This window comes from Syngnathus acus, chromosome 10, assembly GCF_901709675.1.
Source record: "Syngnathus acus chromosome 10, fSynAcu1.2, whole genome shotgun sequence".
Taxonomy (NCBI): Eukaryota; Metazoa; Chordata; class Actinopteri; order Syngnathiformes; family Syngnathidae; genus Syngnathus; species Syngnathus acus.
Window position 1 is genome coordinate 21,273,172 of NC_051095.1, and position 19,458 is coordinate 21,292,629.

The 19,458-nt window shown below is 41.8% G+C and overlaps 2 protein-coding genes across 2 annotated transcripts; one reads left to right on the forward strand and one right to left on the reverse strand.

The window, feature by feature from the left end:
• Positions 1–46: 46 nt before the first annotated feature.
• mospd1 (motile sperm domain containing 1) lies at positions 47–4,460 on the reverse strand. The gene is made up of 6 exons (XM_037263059.1): positions 4,048–4,460; positions 2,057–2,332; positions 1,895–1,970; positions 1,495–1,727; positions 703–864; positions 47–615 (listed from the first exon to the last, which is right to left on the reverse strand). The coding sequence occupies exons 2-6, from the start codon at positions 2,208–2,210 to the stop codon at positions 584–586; spliced, it is 657 nt and encodes a 218-aa protein (XP_037118954.1). The 5' UTR covers positions 2,211–2,332; positions 4,048–4,460; the 3' UTR covers positions 47–583.
• A 192-nt stretch (positions 4,461–4,652) lies between these two features.
• On the forward strand, positions 4,653–19,257 carry ints6l (integrator complex subunit 6 like). The gene is made up of 18 exons (XM_037263055.1): positions 4,653–4,953; positions 5,083–5,160; positions 8,316–8,465; positions 10,483–10,572; positions 10,703–10,886; positions 10,970–11,098; positions 11,401–11,564; positions 13,380–13,532; positions 13,622–13,754; positions 13,970–14,064; positions 14,146–14,256; positions 15,376–15,591; positions 15,672–15,798; positions 15,866–16,008; positions 16,108–16,339; positions 16,609–16,989; positions 17,161–17,254; positions 17,363–19,257. The coding sequence occupies exons 1-18, from the start codon at positions 4,843–4,845 to the stop codon at positions 17,463–17,465; spliced, it is 2,694 nt and encodes an 897-aa protein (XP_037118950.1). The 5' UTR covers positions 4,653–4,842; the 3' UTR covers positions 17,466–19,257.
• The last annotated feature ends 201 nt before the right edge of the window (positions 19,258–19,458 follow it).

Consider the following 19,458-nt stretch of genomic DNA (forward strand, 5'->3'; position numbering starts at 1 on the left):
AATGTCATACATTCTGCTGTCAACAACCAAATAAAATGATCAGTTATAACAGGCTGACATACTGACACTTTATTAAATGTTCAGAATATTGTAAGAGTACAAGTATTTTGAGCAAAAGGCCTTCGTTGACATGACTGCTGAAGGGGGGGAAGAAAATGCATTCAGATAGGTACTGATCCATGCAGAAAACTGCATTGTCTTTGTTTCTCTACACTTACATGACTTGAAACATCAATGTCGGTTACTAGTAAATACAATACGAAAATTGCTATGGCTTTATATACATGTAGGATGCATATTCTTTGACACGGCTGCTCACTTCAGTTTCATAGCATTCGGAAGCACGAGGCTATCATGCTTCTTCACAGGTCCTGCTTAGGGACGGACTCCCCTGAGGACCCACCACAGGTCTGTTTACATCAATGTGCCACAAACACAAACCTGCGTTCGAAAGAGAAAACACTCAAATGTTTCAGGAGCGAAGACCTGTTGGGAGAGAACACCACCCCCTGTAGCCAGCTAATGTAACAGTAGTGGTGTGTGGCAATGTCTGAATAATTTGGCCCCCTCCGCTTCATGCCTTTCATGTGCGTAGGATGACCATTGTGAGAAGTCCTGAATGAAACAATTACAAGGATGAACAAAACTTCACTCCTAATTCAATTGATCTCGTGCATGTAAAAAAAACGGTATTCATCTTACCAAGAACATAAGCAGCTACAAGTTTCTTGTTAACACTTAAGTGGAGGTAGACAGGCACAGTGGATTCTTGCTCCCCCAGAGTTGGGAGCATCAGGGCGGCCACACACACCAGCCCCAGTAGCACCGTCAACAAACTGGGCCCTCCGGCGGCAGGACGACTTTCTGAGGGACACGCATCATTGCGCAAAACTGTTTTGTTTTTCTTAACAAACAGACTGTAATTGAACAATTATGACATGAGGGTAAAAACTGAGTAAACGCCACAGCGGAAGATTCCATTTGGGTTCAACTACAAAAGATGTTGAGCAAGACAAAATACACGAATAACAAAAGGTTTGGGCGCTTTTTTTGTCCTTTTGTAACAGCACGGTGAATGGAAAAATCCACAACAGGTTTTAGCATCTACGAATGGACTGATACATTTGCCGGTTCAATTAACAATTGGTATTTAAACAGTCCTCTCAATCGGTTTGCTCGGATCTTGACATCATGTGAATAAGATCAAACCTAACTACTGACCAACAATGTTCTCAAAGGGAAATAGCATTTGGCCTTTTGAGTGTCACCTAGTCACATCAGCTGTTATCAAAAAAGTCAGGCGTACTGCTGGAAGTATACCTTCTTGGGAATGTAATAAGATCGTGGATCAAACACTTGTGGATTATGAAATTTGTGAAAATGTGCACCCGCTTCTTAATCAATAAACTCATGTTACCTACCCATTGGCAAAGGCTGCTAGGAGGAAGAGTTCCCAAATGTGAGCAATTGTCTCTCTCTAGTGGTCACCCTTACCTGTTTGAAAAACAGTCTGTTCAAAAAACTCGCTGTCCGCCATCTGATCTTTGGCCCTGCGCTCATCATCCTGAGAACGGAGGCCGCCGGGCTCCTGGGAGGCGGAGGGACGGAGCGTTGCCGTGACCTCCTTGCGGCCCAGAGCTTTGCGCTGACTTTGCTCTGACACCTGCAGGCGGAACTTGTCGTACACGCCGTAGTGGCATGGTCGCACGTCTCGAAGTCGGATTACACTGCAACACGTAGATTAGATGGGAGAGTTAGTTCCTGGGAATCAGTGGTGTGCCATCAGAGCAAGCAAAACCTTCTCTGGTGGCCTCGACACAATCAGAAAGACTGAATTACCCCGACATTTGTGAGTAGAGTATTTTGCTTGTTCAAACAAGAATAAGAGGCTCACATATCAACACAACAGTGCGGCTTGACAGCTCCGGTGGCGTCCACCACCGTGTACTTGTTTGGCGCTGTACACAGCACTGGGAAGAAGAGAAATAAAAAAATACATCAATGATCAGTGAGGAAAACATCAGGTCCATGCGCTGTCCTGTGTGTGCCCACTGACCTTTGAACTTGAGAGCAAACTCATAGGGGTTGTAGAGGGTGAGCACCTGCTTGTGAGACGTCTGCTCATCGGCGTAGAAGACGAGCTCAGTGGGGAACACGAACACGGGAAGGTTTCCTTCCACCAGCTCAGGCTGTCGATGCTGCTGCTGCATTGGCCCCCACTGAGCTGTTTTCCGTCCCCCGTCTGCCCTGCCGCCCTCTTCCCTCGCTCCGCAAACTCAAGCAGACCGTCCGTGTAAAAGAAAACGGTACTCCTGGCTTCTATGGCATGGCACTGTGAAGGCGGCAGAGGTGGACGCCGGTATTAACGAGGCTTCCCGTTGAAACATTCATAACGTGAACACTGATGTGAAATATTGCCTCAGAGTATTTTTTACTGGAAAACGTTTTATAAATCTAGTCAGTCATGTTTATGGAATGCAGGAAGAAGTTGGAGCCAATGTTTAATTAGTCAAATTTAAATATTTAATCTTTGATTACATATCTTAAAATAAACAAAAAAATAGAACCTGACTCGTTATATATATATAAATACAAGTGTATGTGAACATACATATGTGGATAACACACACACATTTATATCCTAAATGTAAAAATGACTGTTTATTAGATATTTTATTTCATACAAATACATAAAAATGTTCCTAAAAATGATCGATTTCTTGTAATATTTGTGGCAGTGAGCTGGTTAGCCATCCTTTGCACACAACATTAAATGTGTGTGATTTTAGTTAAATAATTTGGAGTGCAACCGTACAGTCAAATTCAAAGGAAGTTGATCCAAGTGTCTGCCTAACATTCTTAAAGTTTAGGGTTGGCGTTTTTTCGCAGCGCTTGTGTGGGGTTTCCTTTGGTGGTAGTGATGGCACAACACTCTCAAATTTTAGGTCAGTCGGGAGCTAGGGCCCACCAAATTTTAATATTCTCTGCAAAGAGGGGCGTGGCCACCTTGGCTCGACTCGTTATATCTCCAGTTTGTCTTTTTAGATTATTTTAGTGCGTGGGGATGGAATGGGCCTTGGGTTATACACATAGGGCAAGCCCCCCTTCTCTCCATTTTTAAAACTACACATTTTTACTCTATGGCTTTTGACTTACATGAAATTCCACATTATTTAAACATTTTATAGCGTGTACTGTTTTTATATGGTATCAATTTATCGTTTTAACTTATCTTTGTTTTTGTAAGTCTGATTTTTACTCAATGTACAACAGTGCATGCCGCAATTGTTTTTAAAGTGTTCATTGATAAAGTTGCGTTAAGAAACTATACAACTACTAAGTATGTGAATGATTGTAGAATAAGTCAAGTAACAAAAAAGGGAACATATATAAAAAGACCATGTTACTTCAGTGACTATCCTATAAAGCGCAAATATCTTGTTAGTGATGTTAGTTACACTATTGGGCAACATAAATGTAACTATTTGTACAGTTGTTCGACGAGTGTCTGTAAAGTTCTATTCCAATCATACATGGCAAGAACTTGTTCCACGCGGTCATTTGTTTACATGTTTTCATGTTCAGAGTCTGAACACGAGGGCGCGACGTGATGTCGCAACACTCAAGGCTCCATAAAAACAATCTGAAAATTTCACTAATTTACTCTTCTTCGTTGTGTGGCCACCAACCACGCTGCCATGTTACACTTTAGTTGTCATGTAGGAAATGTTATGTTGTGACTCTTCATCGTCTGAAAAGAAAGCTTATCTACAATGCACATTAAGCTTTCATGTTATCGTTGAGATGTTCATTTAAACAGGTTATTTTACGGTTATTACAAATAACAATCGCCAATTGACCCTAACTGTTTAAAATTTGCTGACATTTCATCCGAAGAGTTATGTTCTCGTATTCTTGCAATTAGCATGCTACGACAACACATATGCTAACCCAAATGCTAATCGCCAGTAAATTGTCCTGCCGCTATTGCCATACTTGAGAATTGAACCGTTTTAAAGACAGCAACAAAATTAAGAGAGGAATTACCTTTAGTCTCAGGTTATGTCACCACCGGGATTTTCTTGTGCCGAACCCAATTTACTGCTATTCCTTTCTAGCCTCTTTCCCCCCCACACCCCCTTTGGTCAAAATAGGCTGCAGAGTTCGCGCTGCATTCTGGGAAGGCTTCCGAGAACGTGCAGAGACGTCAACAAAACGACTTGACAGCAACCAAGTGTGTTTGCTGCTTACTTTCGTTGGAGCACCATGCACTCGTGCTGTTGTATTAAAGACATATAATGTTTAACCAAGATCTTTGCGCTAATCAAGGGCATATTAACCACGTTAACTGTAAGGGACATCTTTCAGAATGTATAAATGGATACTAAAAACGTAATTAGTGTATTTTTAATGTTAGAATCATTACGCATTCACGACACAGAAAAGGAACCACCGGTCATCGTGTAGTACACAGTTCGAGTTGACAAAACGAACAAACGAAGCACGATCACGTCAACCGCGTCGCTGGTCCTTGTTTATATAGGTCTGGCGCACAGGGGGCGTGTCCATTGCACGCCCGCTGAGCCAATGACGTCGGGGCGGAGGCAGGGGGTGTTCCTTTCGTTTGGGAACAGAAGTTGAACAGCGCGAGCCGAGCCAGAACACTGGAAAGGCGGACAGAGGGAGGGCAGAGGCAGCGGCCCTCTTCTGGAGGGGGGGGGGGCTTATTATAACAAAATATATACGCACATGTGTGACCTGCTTGGCCGTACTATAGGTCATATGTGGATAACTGTTAATTAAAAAAAGAAAAGAACATACAACCGCGACTTTCCATTTAAAATGCCGATTTTAGTTTTCCTGTTAGACACGTCCGCCTCTATGAATCAGCGCACTTATTTGGGTACGACGTATCTGGACATTGCTAAAGGCGCGGTTGAGGTCTTTATGAAGGTAACGAACGCTTCTACCCCGACTTTATTTTCCCGGCAATTGTGGACGTTTCTTTGGCGAGCGTCGGCTTCCTTGAGCGAAATCGGTCGAAATTAATATATGTTGTTTTGGTTTTCCTTTTTTTGACAGCTGCGTGCCCGAGACCCGGCTAGTAGAGGCGACAGGTACATGCTAGTTACATTCGATGATCCACCATACGGAGTGAAGGTAATTAGCAACTGATACAATTGTTACATTTGCCAGTCCAACTTGTTTTTTCTGTTCGTGAGCTTTTATTGTCCGTCTTGTGTGTTGCCAGCATTCGGTGGCCTTCCGGTAGCAAAAGAGCGGCAATTTATTTGTTCGCGCTATCCGCAGAAGCAGAGCGGCGCTGCCTCCTTACATCCAGCGGACATTTTGCTTTTGTGTAGAGAAACTCTCGGGCGTTGAGATGGAGGCGTAGAAATTTATTATCGACTGAGACGTCACTTTCCCTTCACAGTTCACTATCCTCATTTGCCAACAAACCCGTCAGTCATCATTAACCCCGCCCCCTGCCCTATTGGCGAATAACCATTGGCCAAACATGGGCTGAAAGTTGATAAACCTCCTTCACTGGATGTGAGTGCAATGGAACAATATATGATGATTATTTTTCATACCGATACTGTGAGCACTGTTTCAGCACACAATCATACCCACTCCTCCCTCACTCTCCTCTCTCTCACTGCCCCTGTGTGATGGATTATCCTAGAGACTCATCATTGTTTACATATTGCATCCAAATGAATGTCTGGCCATCTCCCTAAAAGGATTCTGCCATTTACACTTGTTGTGTAGAAAACAACAATAATAATGATAATAATAATAATAATGTAATAAAACTCCCCCATCTCCAAAATACACACCCACACTATGGGCAAAAATTGATGCAACCTGTGATACACTCCATTTATTCAGAGCCCCTCATCATGTCATCTATTTGACATGTTTTATAACCTGGCAGCTGACTGTGGGTTTTTATGCGGATAAATTTACGTGCATCCTATCCGTGTGTAGCACCAACCCAAAGAGGTTTACGAGCAAAGGACAAAACATGTTAAAATTGCAATGTAATCCAGTTAGTTCAATGCATATTCAAATCAGGACATACACAAATGCAACATTTTATGTTTGTTTAATTCATCCCAAAGTTTGATTATATAATATGTTAGAACTGCATGCCATTTGCACCCCATCCTTTGAAGTCTAACGACTGTGTTGATATCCAAGTTCAGTTTGAAAGTTTTAAAAATACCAGCCATTTAGTTGTTGGGTGCCTCTTCTGCTTGCCACAGCTTACATGCTGTAGACACTCAACGGTGTCGGTTTTTGTGACATGTAGTTCCGTAGTTGCAGCATCAGTGCCACTGTGCAAGACACAAAGTTGCATTCTCTTTATCAAATGATTGCAAATAATTGACATGTCACAAACAATGTGAAATTTATAGATTGTATTTGATTGATTGAGAAATGCTAGGTGTTATTTTTCATTGATTTTCCCCCCTGCCCTCGTTTTTCTCTAATAAAATTCAAAAGAAATAAATACTACTAAGAACATAATGTTGGTGTGCATTCGGATCCATGTGATCTATGCAATATTCTTAGATTAATGACATGGAGCTGTTACTCCATGATTATTAAATGCTCACTGGATAATCATTCCCTATTCATATTGCGGCACAAAGTTTTGATCTTGATTTTCAATCAGTCTTCTGTTTCAATCTCAAAGAATTCTGTCCTACCGTCAAAGTGGCACGGTGGCGTGATAAGAGAATGTGTTGATTTTAAAAAGTCTTATTTAGTTTTGTTAGCATTATCGCTGTGAATAGAAAAACAGCTTCTGTTTAGCTAATAAATCCCCTTTGAACAACTAATTTGTTTATTTCAAGGTTATGTTGACATATTTTCTCAGGTCTTAAATTTGACCACTCTGTTGTTTTGACATAACAGTCAAGTCAGATTAACCCTGTTGATGCAACAGTATTTTTTTTAGTAGTGGTTTGATGCTGCATGGCTATCTACAGATAATTGTTTCATGGTAATCATCTTTGTTGTAGTTCTTTTGAAAGAGGAGAAATTCAAACAAAGATGTTTTGATGAGTATATGACATAGGCCCGTCTGGCATCTTTTTTGCCACCCTGTATCAGATTGGTTTTAAAGTGGTGCAAGTGAAATAAATTGCTGTTGTTGTATAGGATATCCCTGATTACTTTGTCGAAAATGTGTCTTATGATCAGAAAACAATCATTCATCATGACTGAAAGTGAAAATTGTCACCTGACCCCTACGTTACCTTTTCACAGTCATGTCTTGTCCATTTCATACTTAACCCAAGGTAGCTACATTGTCTCTCCCTTGATCCTGCCTCTCTTTGTTTTTTGTCACCCTGCCGTATGTTGTGTCTGCCTGATGAGTGCAACGGAGGATTGTGATGGAAGGACATGATTTTACTGCATGGGACTACTCAATTGTGCCATTGCACAGGCAATAAATTGTTGATAGAGAGGGAGAGAGAGGCTGGTGGGTGGGAAGAAAATAAAAAGATTCCATAGTCTGAATTATTGAGTGCAAGCAAGGCCTTATATGTCTACCAGCCTACATGAGGGTGTATTTGCTCTACTGTATAGCCTGGCTCAGTAGCTCAGAATTGTGGCTCAAATGACCTGATATCATACATGCAGCCACAATGACATTCCACCTACATTCTGCTTTTCCACTCTTACTCTATTCTTACCTACCTACCTACCTACCTACCTACCTACCTACCTACCTACCTACCTACCTACCTACCTACCTACCTACCTACCTACCTACCTACCTACCTACCCACCTACCTACACTTTAAGCAAACACATAGCTCGCTCTCTTCTGCCCCTCCCTTTTCAACATGCCATGGTGGTAATCTTGCAGGTCATCCTTAGATTAAGCATGAAGCTGCAGCACTGAAGTACTTGACCTCACTGGTGAAAAAGTCCAAAAGCAGCTCCACACTCTCATCCTCTCCCGTAGGACTCTGTGTCTTCTGACAGAGAACAGGCAGCAGTGGGAGGTGTATTTCTGGAGCCTTCTGTAGGAAATTAGATTCTTCTCTGTGGATCTGTCTACGTGTGTTACTGCATATTTGAAGAGTTTGTCTAACCTAATGTTTTTTTTCCACGTCTTGATAACTGAAAAGTGCTTAGACACAGTCTGTGGAGAATGCACAGTATTTGCCATTTTTCACAGTCTGTGGAGAAAGCACAGAATGCACAGTTTTTCAGAAATTTGGGAGGGTTTAAATCACACATGTTTGAAGCTATTCCATTCTACTGTGTTCAACTTCATAATGTTTGTATTTCAGGCAGGTTGGAAGGAGAACCATGCCACCTTCATGTGTGAGCTGAAGAACCTGCAAGCGTCTGGGCTGACGACATTAGGCCACGCTCTCCGCACAGCCTTTGACCTGCTTAACCTCAACCGCCTCGTCTCAGGCATCGACAATTATGGACAGGTACAGTATGGGGTGTTGTCGTCCTCCTCTGTGGTGTTATTTGTTGCTTCCAGAAAAAATTAGAAGATGTGCATAGTCAAATCACTCACCTATGGAGAAGGCTTTATGAAACAAATGCTGCAGTATGCTTAGACACTCACTGGCCAAAACAATAAATACATCTACCTAACCTCACAAGACACAACACAAGATCTCTTCCCGTAATGATCAGTTTTTGATGGACTTTGTCAATTAGGTTCATAATAAAAGAAGTATTTTGGTTGCAGTGGCGTAAAACCGCACCACGGCAGACTGAGAGCTATTTTTTTAAAAACATTATAGTATATTTTTGTTAGCATTTGTTAAATGATAAGATGAATGTATTCTAGTTCCAGTAGCTCACACAGAAATAATACAAACGAGAACATTGCACATGAGTAACAGACAAAGAAGAGAGGAATAAATAAAGCGCATAGAAATGTATAATAAAGTCTTCGCTCCGCCTGTAGCAAGGCATTTTTTGTTTTTACATTTTGCAATTCCTTTTCTTTAAAGCCCACCGTGGAGTTGAGCTTTACAGATGCCATGTATGCCGTGCAGGCAATGTGTGTTGTGGGAATGCCTTCCACGTGACTCCTGCAGATATCAGATGTCATACTAAATGTTATTAAGTCAAACTAGTGGAAACACCCAGTTTTCCCTAAGGCATTAAAGAAAATGTCTATTTGAGGTGTAGTAATTCCCTGGGTGGATGCCACTACAGGGGAAAATACTTTATCCTAATTATTATCTTATTAAAGTTGAATGTTTTAGCTCTTTTATTGGCATTCGATGTTTTGGATGTGCTTATGCTGCTCGGTGAGTCTACAATTACATCGTAATAGTGCTTAAACATTGAATTGAGAAGTAAATTCTAACACATTCACGTGAACTTTGACTGCATGAGTGAAAGATTAGCGTAAAAACTTCTAGTTGGACTTTATTCATAGGAGACATCTAATTCTAATCCACCCCATCTGGGTTCATATTCTTCACTTCTCTCTCACGTCTCTTCATGACAAGGCTGGGTGGATTACAATGGTGAAGTAGTGACCCCAGTTCAGGAGTGTGTAAATCTCTTTAAGCACTCTGTCTGCGTTGCAGTAAGACAAGGCTGCCCTCTACAGGGCAGTCGTGGTGGCATCTGTTTCGTGCGCGGAACAGCCACTCAAGCTGGAATTCTGTCGCAAACCCACAACAACAGTCTTTTATGACCAGCATCTGTATAATGGTCATATATTTGTAAATATTGTTTGAGTAGTCCGTGTTAAATACTGTGACAAAAAAATCATCACTGTGGCAAAACCTATTGAAGTGTCATTGACTGCAATATCAACTTTTCCCCGATAGAGGGGGCTAACAGACGACAAGGTCACGAGTAGTTTGGAGTAAGGCTGGGAGAAAGATTCGATTAAAATCACAAAACAAATGGTAAACGCAATTTTTTCTTACTTTTGAGCATTACCGTTGCACACCAGCCCCATTGAAATTTCCAGGCTATTGTATCTATCATTTAAACACATTTTTTACAGTCTAGTAGCGCTCTCTCTTGGTGCAAACTTGACACTGCAGTGCGCTCTTCCTTGTTATGGGCACGTCTCATCAGTGATTATGTTTGGCATATTTTTTAGATGATTACTCGATGGAAGAGTTGTTATGATAATTGATTCTAAAATGATTTGATAGTGACAGCCCTAGTTAGGGGAAGTTTTAAATACACTGCAGTCGTCTCACGTTGACCTCTTTTAATGTTTCAACCTTCTTTTGCTGGCACTAATGTCAAGTGTACACATTCAAAAAAACATCATGTAGGTTAGGTTCATTGAAAACATTAATTGCTCCTGGTTGTGAATGTGAATGTTGTTTCTCTCATCATGTGTTTGACTGGTTATCATTTGGCCCTGTTGTGACCCTCAACGTAATAAGCAAATTGAAAATGCATGGATCGTTGACTACTTTGTCTAAATCTGTAGATGACTGTTGGATGTTTCCTTCTTAGGGCCGTAACCCTTTCTTCCTTGAGCCTTCTGTAATCATCACCATCACTGATGGCAACAAACTCACACACAGTTCCGGGGTCCCAGAGGAGGTGAATGAAAAAAACACACACACTCACACAAGCAACGCTGCTGTGTTGCCATGGTGTTTTCTGTGTCACTGAAAACGGCAAGTGATCTGAAATGTGCATATGTAATAACCTTCATTTTGCCCCTGTGCAGCTGCAACTGCCTCTTAACTCACCACTGGCTGGCAGTGAGCTCACCAAAGAGCCCTTCCGTTGGGACCAGAGGTTGTTTGCGCTGGTGCTTCGGCTCCCTGGAGCTGCTACTGCAGACAATGAGCAGCTTGGCAGCGTCCCCACCGATGAGTCTGCCATCACCCAAATGTGTGAAGTCACAGGAGGTTGACATGCTCACTCACTCACTTCCTGTGGTATTTATTTATACACTCGACAAACCTATGCACATATTCTGTTTTTGTCTCAGGGCGATCATACTGCGTGCGAACACAAAGAATGCTGAACCAGTGTCTAGAGTCTCTTGTCCAAAAAGTCCAAAGTGGCGTTGTCATTAATTTTGAGAAAAGTGGGCCAGATCCACCTCTTATTGGGGAAGGTGAGTTACTCAGTGATCCACATGTCATCCTGAGTTAAAGCTGTTCTTGTCTTGGAAATTTGACGTTTTACTTTAAAAGAAGAATTTATACACGTAAAATCCGTAGAAATGAATCTTGAGCACTGATGCACAACTAAAAATGTATCTTAAGTGCTATAAAGAAACTGGGATTTTTTTCCATTCCCAATGTCAACGGCAATGAAAGAAGATCTGTTGTTTCAAGAAAACTCCATGTAAAACATCTGTAACCACTTATTAACATGCCATATTTTGACCAAACAATGGCCTCTTCTATTCTGTAGACAACTCAGTGGAGTCAAGCCGCTCCGCTGTGTCCTTCAGTCCACAGTTGTGGCACAGTTGCCACAAACTCATCTATGTGCGCCCCAACCCCAAAACAGGGGTGCCAGTTGGGCATTGGCCCATACCGGAATCGTTCTGGCCGGACCAGAACTCTCCTACACTGGTGAGCAGACACTTAGCTTCAACCCCCGCCCCCTTGTTGGAATTGGCCTGCTGATCTTGCATCTGTCATGAACTAACTGCTGCGTCGAATCAAATGTACAACTCTGCTATTATCTCACTGTAAGCTGTGTATGTCGTTGTGGTTGTAGATTGCACTGCGCTTTACATACAAACAATTCTTATAAGATTTTGCTCCTTTGTTATGGTGTCCAATGCATTTGTACATTACCACAAATTATCTACTCACTTGTTCAGGGTCATAGGTGAGCTGGGGTACACCCTGGACTTGTTGCCAGCCAAGTTGTTAATATTACTAAATTGATTTATAATTTGTGGACTCGGATGAGATGTTGTAAGGTCACCGGAAGTGCCGTTTTGTTGTCAGCACTAGTCCTCTGACAGTTATAGACCAGCGTGTAGGGGAAATGGCAGCTGGGGCAGAAATCTGCTTCCTATTAAGAAATCCCACTTCCTAGTTCCTACTAATTTAGCGAAGAGGAGGGTGACAAAGTGGCCAGCGACAACGTTTATGTTTACATTCTTTCTGAACTTCGTCACTTCAGACACTGTCGCTATGACTGTGTGCAGTCAATGAAGTCTGGCTAGATAGTGTATCTATCATTGACTTTTTCTTAGTTATACTTTAATGCTAGCCAGTCACACACTTACGACAGCAATCGAAGGGAGTTTGATCACTTGTTGGATGCTGCCGGAGTGAGCGGGGACACAAGCTCGATTCAGGCAGGCAGCTGCTGGCATAGACATCAATACATGGAGTACTGTGATGGTTTCTTTGTTAAAGCCCCAATTGCATAATGACACAAATGGCTTATATCACAGCTGCATGTCTGATGTTTTTAACAACTCGATCCGTATCAAAATTGCAAAAGAATTCAATGGTTTACAAGGAGCCAAACACTAGCTCTTGTATATCTCTGGCCTCGACACTTAGCATGCATCTGGCGTTTGCCGCGAGGACTATTGTCACTATTTGGCAACACCAACGTGTGCAATAACTGACCCAGATTCTATCGTTGGGCACAATACAATGTTAGATTTGACTTAAGGAAATCCATTTGGAAAAACAAAACAAACAATTACATAGTTACAAAACGGCAGAAATGCGTCTGTGTTTTCAAATAAACAAATTTTTTTTTTTTTTTTTTTTTTTCAAGTCAAAGTCAGCTTTATTGTCAATCCACATATGTCAAGACACACAAAGAAACCGAAATTCCGTTTCCTCCATCCCACGGTGACGAGACATACAAGTAGGCGACACAAAACAAAAACAAGAAGGCACAAACCATAAATAAAAAATATGTGGGTCCTTAAAATGTTTTGAGCTATGCGCTAGATAAAGCGCTATATAAGTCTCTTTTGCAAATACCATATAGGGTAACTTTTATTTCTTTTACGGGAAATACGTATTTACCCCCGACCCCCGTCTACTGAGATTCAGACTCCCCTTGAAAGTCATTTACTGAAGTTGCCACGAGTGACAAATGGAAATTATAGGAGGCGAGTTCAGGCCCTATCTACAAAGTACAAACAACTATTCACTCTCACATTTGAGCCATTTACAGTCTTCAGATCCACAAAACGTTTTGGCAGACATGCTAACCACAACCACAACAATAATTCTATTGTTACACAACTACTTCTGTAACAGTGTAAGTCAACATAGAACTATACTATCTTTGGATCAGTAGATTTTTATGTGAAAGTGTACCTAATGTGTACCTGTGAATGTTTATTGGGATTACCCATGCCCTGACAACAGAAATAATTTTACTGAAAGTGAATTTCTATCTCCCAGCCCCCTCGTACTGCCCACCCTGTGGTGCGTTTCTCCTGTGTTGACTGTGAGCCAATGGTGATAGAAAAACTTCCGTTTGACAAATACGAACTAGAGCCCTCGCCTCTCACCCAATACATTCTGGAAAGGAAGTCTCCGCACATGTGCTGGCAGGTAGACGTTCACACTCAGATCACGCTCCCAAACAAGGTTGCTCTCGTGATTTGATGCACAAAACATATTCATTCACCCTCTCCCCGCAGGTGTTTGTGAACAGCAGCGGGAAGCAAAGCGACCTGGGACAGCCTTTTGGTTACCTTAAAGCCAGCACCACTCTCACTTGTGTCAACCTCTTTGTCATGCCTTATAACTACCCAGTGCTCCTTCCACTCCTTGGTGAGACACACTGTAGAACCTTTTCACAATATCCAATCCCCTGGGTCAGTCAGTCTGTGCTGGTTGTAAAGCTTACTGATCAAATTTCACCATGCAGCCATCATTGGCTGTCAGAATTGGTCATAGAGAGTTGTAGCGGAGAGACATTACCAATATTTTATCAGCGCAACAGTCTGGGTGTTAATAAGGGGTCAATTGGGCATTTCTTGTTTCAGATGACTTGTTCAAAGTGCACAAATTAAAACCAAACCTCAAATGGCGACAAGCCTTGGAGATGTACCTAAAGACGATGCCTCCATACTACCTCTTGGTAAGTCAATCAGCTCACCCCTGCAGCTTTTGTGACATTTTATTGCGTTTGTTCATGCAAACTTGTATGTCTTTTTAACAGCCTTTGAAAAAAGCCCTGAGGATGATGGGGGCACCGAATTTAATTGGCGACAGCATGGACTGTGGTCTGAGTTACAGTGTCATCTCTTATCTGAAGAAGCTCAGCCAGCAGGTAAACATAGGATTCCCTAGTCTCATTTCTCAGTTGTTTGAAAGTTGCACAAGCCTGATGATAGACGGGTTCATTTATTCAAAGTCAGTTCCCCAACACTTTAACTCGGGCAGTACATTCAAGGTTGAACATAATCTGTTCCAGGGAGCTGGCCCACCTCCAATTTTTTTTTAATTGAGATTCTTCTCTTCGGTAAAACAATAAACTCTGATAAACGCATCAAATACAATGAACGCATTGTTGTCATCATGACAGTAATCTCATACCTAACAGCTGACTTGGGTATCTATTAGACTTCGCCCTCTCAGAAAAGGCCAACGGAACTCAGCTCGTTGTGCGGAATACTTGCTCAATATTTACAGTTTCTATCAAATATTTCATCAATTATTCTGTTGCTTATTCCATTCATTAATCAAATGATCTGGTACAGTTTTATTTTTTTTGCATTAAAGTGTATTTTAAAAAAAAAATCCTTAATTACTATTGATTAACCGACTATTTTTGTTTAATGGTATATAATTTTTTAAAAACAACTAAACAACAGTTAAGCAATATCACACAAGATTGATTTTCCAAAGTAAAACAGATGTTTGCAAATGTCTTACTTTGATGAAACACAAAAGATGAATCAGTGTGCTTTCATGAAGGATAGGAGAAATCTGAAAATTACTTTTGAGGGCGTGAAATTAGAAGATTTGGACAATCCTTTGTTAAAAATGTCTCTAAATTGTTATTAACATTTGAAGCGATAAAATTGATAATCGATTTGTTGTCGATTAATTGATCAATTCTAACACTTCTAAATTCCACTATTGAACTTTTTCTAGTGATCGGTGGCCACGTAGGGGAATTTCTTTGGGAATCAACTACACTGGATAAAAAAAGCTTCGACACTCCCTCGTTCAAAGATCACACATTGCACACACGTCGGTTGTTGACTTGGGAATTGATCAGCCCTGGATGCTCTCCGTATTAAAGGATTCATTGTACACTGTGTAGCTGCAGTGAGATCCCCGTTTGCCTGAAAATGTTCTCATGAGCAATTTATAATCAATAAAGGAGCACATTTGGTTTCTGAACACAGACCTGTCAAATGAAGCTTTTTTGTCCTTCATCAAGGCAAAGATCGAGTCTGAGCGCTTGATCGTATCTGTGGGGAAGAAGGCTCCCCGGGAAACTGGCATGAGGGTGAAGAACCACTCCAGTTCATTGTCTCTGGCCCACCGCCAAGATTTTAAGCAGCTACTACATGGAATCACTGGCGAGGGTCCACTTCGCATGGTGGACATCAACTTAAAGGAGTTTTCCGGATTTCAGATCGCCCTGCTCAACAAGGTAGGTGGCGGTTAACATGTGGCTGTATTAAATATTTGTTTTACTTGTGTGGAATAATCAAACATGTCGTTTTTTTCCAGGATGTGAAGCCTCAAGCTTATCGAAATGCCTACGACATTCCAAGACGGAATCTTCTGGATCAGCTGACTCGAATGCGCTCGAACTTACTGCGGACTTCACAGAAACTAATCAGAGGGCAGGATGAAGGTATGTCGGATCCCATTTTTCAACCATTTCACATGTAAAAAGAATCTTAAGGAACTGTGCTTGTTAGATTACCTGCATAGTATCCCGGTGGCACAGATGGGCAACTACCAGGAGTACCTGAAGATGATGCCGTCTCCTCTGAGAGAAATCGACCCTGATCAACCGAAACGATTACACACCTTCGGGAATCCTTTCAAGCAAGATAAGAAGGTAGTAATCTGTCTCTCGCCTAAAGTCAGCATATCTATATTTTGTTTGTAGTTAATCATCATCAAGATGACGCTTGTGTTTGTCTGATGTATTTCCCAGGGAATGATGATTGATGAGGCCGATGAGTTTGTCTTGGGCCCTCAAAACAAGAAAAGGGCCAATTCCAGTGACTCAAATGTGGGTGCCACACTGAAGAGAAGGCGGAGTATGTCACCGTTGCTACGGCGGCCCCAGACTCCACCGGTCGGCACCAACCACATTCTGATTGGAAAGAGTCCAGCTGGGGTTTCAGGGCAACCGAATCTCCTGAAAGTCATACCGCAGCACAAAGGTAGGACTCTAGGGTCGATGGTGTCGAAAAGATCAGGCGGAATTCAGAACGACGTGCTTACAGGCACATTTTCGTAAAATGGAAGATAACACAAGATTAACTTGGTTGTGCACTTTCACAATTGAAGGGTGGGCAGGTAGGCCAGAGACCCAACTGCAAACAACATTAAAAAGGGAGATGATGGCCGGTTATCATCGGGAAGTCACCTGTCATACAGACTTCATGGACTTCAAGAGAAACTAAAGACATTGTATGATTATTGTCTTCAGGGCTGGATGGCAATGTGGTGGTTACTGAGAGTAACGGTGATGTTGCTCCTGGGCCTGAGTCAGGGGAGAATTGGCCCAGTGAGGTGGACCCTGTCACAGGAAGCCAACCTTCGCTCAACTTGGAGGGAAAAGCTCCATTAGAAGCAGTGGATCGGGAGGAGGAGGTTAACATAACCAAGGAGAAAGCAGTGATTCAAGACACTCAAGAGGAGCAGTCACTCGATGAGAGATACAACTGTGAGCGGCTGAGTCCACAGAGCCAGTTCGATAGCGCAGATACGGATCCAGCAGTGCTGGAGACCATATTCATACCACCGCTAGATGGCAGTCAAGCAGAACTGCGGACACGGGTCATCAAGGAGGTCCGCAAACCTGGCAGAAGTGAGTAAAAAGCCTGTGAGGCATGTTTCCTTCTCCTCAACACAATGTAACAATAGTGTTTTCCAAAACTGCTTTTGTGATCAATTGGCACGTTTGGACTGATCATCACTGTGGCTTGAGACATATACTAAATGACTCAGCTTTGTTTCTTGTCTTTATTCCTGTCCACAGACTTTGAGGCAATACTAGGACTACTGCAGCAGGTGAAAGGACCGGTCAATGTCCAGCGCTACTTTATCCAACACGCCATCAAAGAGGCCTCCAGGTAAGGACTGTTGAGCATCACGTCTTACAACAAGACGCTTGTGAATTCAAACCTGTATGCAGTAGTAGAATTTCATCCGTCGCCCTCCTCCTCAACAATCTCTTCCAGGTTCAAGAAGCGAATGCTGATCCAGCAGTTAGAGCTTACCCTTGTCAAGTTGGACGAAAAACATGGGAAACCATCACAGCTGCCCAGCGATCCTGGCAGTTAAGGAACATCAATTGAACTTTGCGTCGCCATGGACAACACAAAAATGAGAGGCCAACAAAAGACACACGGAGGGACAAAGGCACTTCTATGAGAACAGTCCACATGCTGTTACGTCACATCCTGTTAGCGGCCGAGGGAAAGGTTATCTGCACGACACATTCATTGAGGATAAGCAGAGCGACTTTATGAATATGCCGTAATCCTCTTGATACTGACTGACGACATCCATAATCATTCGGTAGACAAACACACAGACAATAAGCCATAAAACATCCTGAAATGGCAGCACACATCCTTCTTCAGCTGGTCTGAAACCTGTTCCTGAAGCTTCAATCACTGTTTTGAAAACAATAAGGCGTGACCTCCGTTTCGACTGCCATGACTGCTCTTTTTCCATCTCTCTTACTGGTATGTGTACATCTGGAATTCTACATTGTGGAAAGCAATATACCATATACCAGAGGTACTGTTGAGGTCAGGATTACTGCCCCATGAATGTCCGGATAGCTTCATAAAGATCAATGCAAATTAGCTGAATTTTTACAATTGGAAGATTTATAAAATATAAAAGACATCTCAGTATAAATCAATTGTGACATCCAACCTATGGACACAATGACTTATTGTCATTGCCGTCTAATATCCTGTGGCACCTGCATGCAGGGAGTGTCATTGGGCCTATTTTGGGCGCACTTTCTGGCATGGCTGATTTGAACTCACTCTGAAGGTTTTTAATGTGATTTGGGTCAGACAGGTTTTAAATAGTCCATCCTACCTGTGAGGTGTCCTCTATAAATCACTTACTATGGGGACTACTGCAATCTGGGAACATTCAGTGCCAAAAGTAGCAAGTAGAATTGCTATTAAAATAGACTCTCCAAAATTCCATACTAAGAATGGTTTTATTTTAATCCCCGGTTTCATTTGGTTGCCAAGAAATAAAACCAGAATCTCAACTGATTTAGTTTTTGGCTTTTTACCCCTTGTTTGCAAATATAGTATTTTATCCATGTAAATCCGGTAATAGCAGTATTTGTACAGAAAACCTACTCACAAAATTGGTTTTGCATAGGGGGGTCAATCACCCTAAGATGCCCACAAAAGTTCAAAAATGTGTTCTAAAAATGATTGGAAAGTGATATAGAAAATATTACATATTGGGATGGTTTTTGTCCCGATTTGAGAGCTGTATTGACATGCTGCAAACAAACAACATGCAATAGTGTTTGAAAGGGATGGATGCAGATGTTCTTAAGTGATACTGTATCAGTGTTAGAGGATGTATGTATGTTGATGCAATGCAGAGAGGTCACCCTCCTTTACAGCAACAGAATGTTTTCTTACTTGTGCGCAGCTGTCCGTGTCCGTTGAGAACACACACTCATTTTACAATGTCACTCTTTTGGCGATGACACAGATTTTTAGCAAATTGACCATAACCACTGATCTGAAAATTCCATCGCTCATTTTAAGTCCCAAAACGTATGCCAAGTCATGAGTGCACATTTCTTACCCCAATAGTGTGTCTTCACTGACTGGCAGTGTGTCAACTTCATTTGAAGGAATTTGTGCGTCTGTGTGGCCTCGGCTGACAGTTACATCTGTTACATTGATGACGTAACCGTTGTTTTCATGACCAATGTACACTACTGTTTTACGTTCATAAGGCAGACTGATTATTTTTGTGAATTTGTTTATTTCAGAGGAAGACAACTATTTTGAAAGTCAATTTTGTAAACTTGAAGTTTTATTCGATTTTTGTACAAAACAAATAAACCACCTCTAAAATGGTATCAACTGTTTTAAAGACGTGTGCTTGCAAGATGTCTAAATCCAAAAAACAACAACCTGATTGTCGGAACTGTATTTTAGACCAATACATATAAAACAAGTAAGGTGCTGGGGGAGCTACTTTTTGCACTCTACATTTTGCTGTTGGGGCAACTGGATGATTCTGCTCTCTCAGGAATGGTTTAGGCTACTAGCTAAAAGGG

What these genes read in the sequence shown, in the direction of transcription:
- ints6l (XM_037263055.1), top strand. Translation starts at nt 4,843, where the DNA reads ATGCCGATTTTAGTTTTCCTGTTAGACACGTCCGCCTCTATGAATCAG. An exon ending in TGAAGAAGCTCAGCCAGCAG is followed by an intron (nt 14,257 to 15,375) that starts GTAAACATAGGA and finishes TCCTTCATCAAG; the next exon opens with GCAAAGATCGAGTCTGAGCG. An exon ending in GGTCCGCAAACCTGGCAGAA is followed by an intron (nt 16,990 to 17,160) that starts GTGAGTAAAAAG and finishes TCCTGTCCACAG; the next exon opens with ACTTTGAGGCAATACTAGGA.
- mospd1 (XM_037263059.1), bottom strand. Translation starts at nt 2,210, where the DNA reads ATGCAGCAGCAGCATCGACAGCCTGAGCTGGTGGAAGGAAACCTTCCC. An exon ending in GTTTGCTCTCAAGTTCAAAG is followed by an intron (nt 1,971 to 2,056) that starts GTCAGTGGGCAC and finishes TCTTCTTCCCAG; the next exon opens with TGCTGTGTACAGCGCCAAAC. An exon ending in CCGCACTGTTGTGTTGATAT is followed by an intron (nt 1,728 to 1,894) that starts GTGAGCCTCTTA and finishes TACGTGTTGCAG; the next exon opens with TGTAATCCGACTTCGAGACG.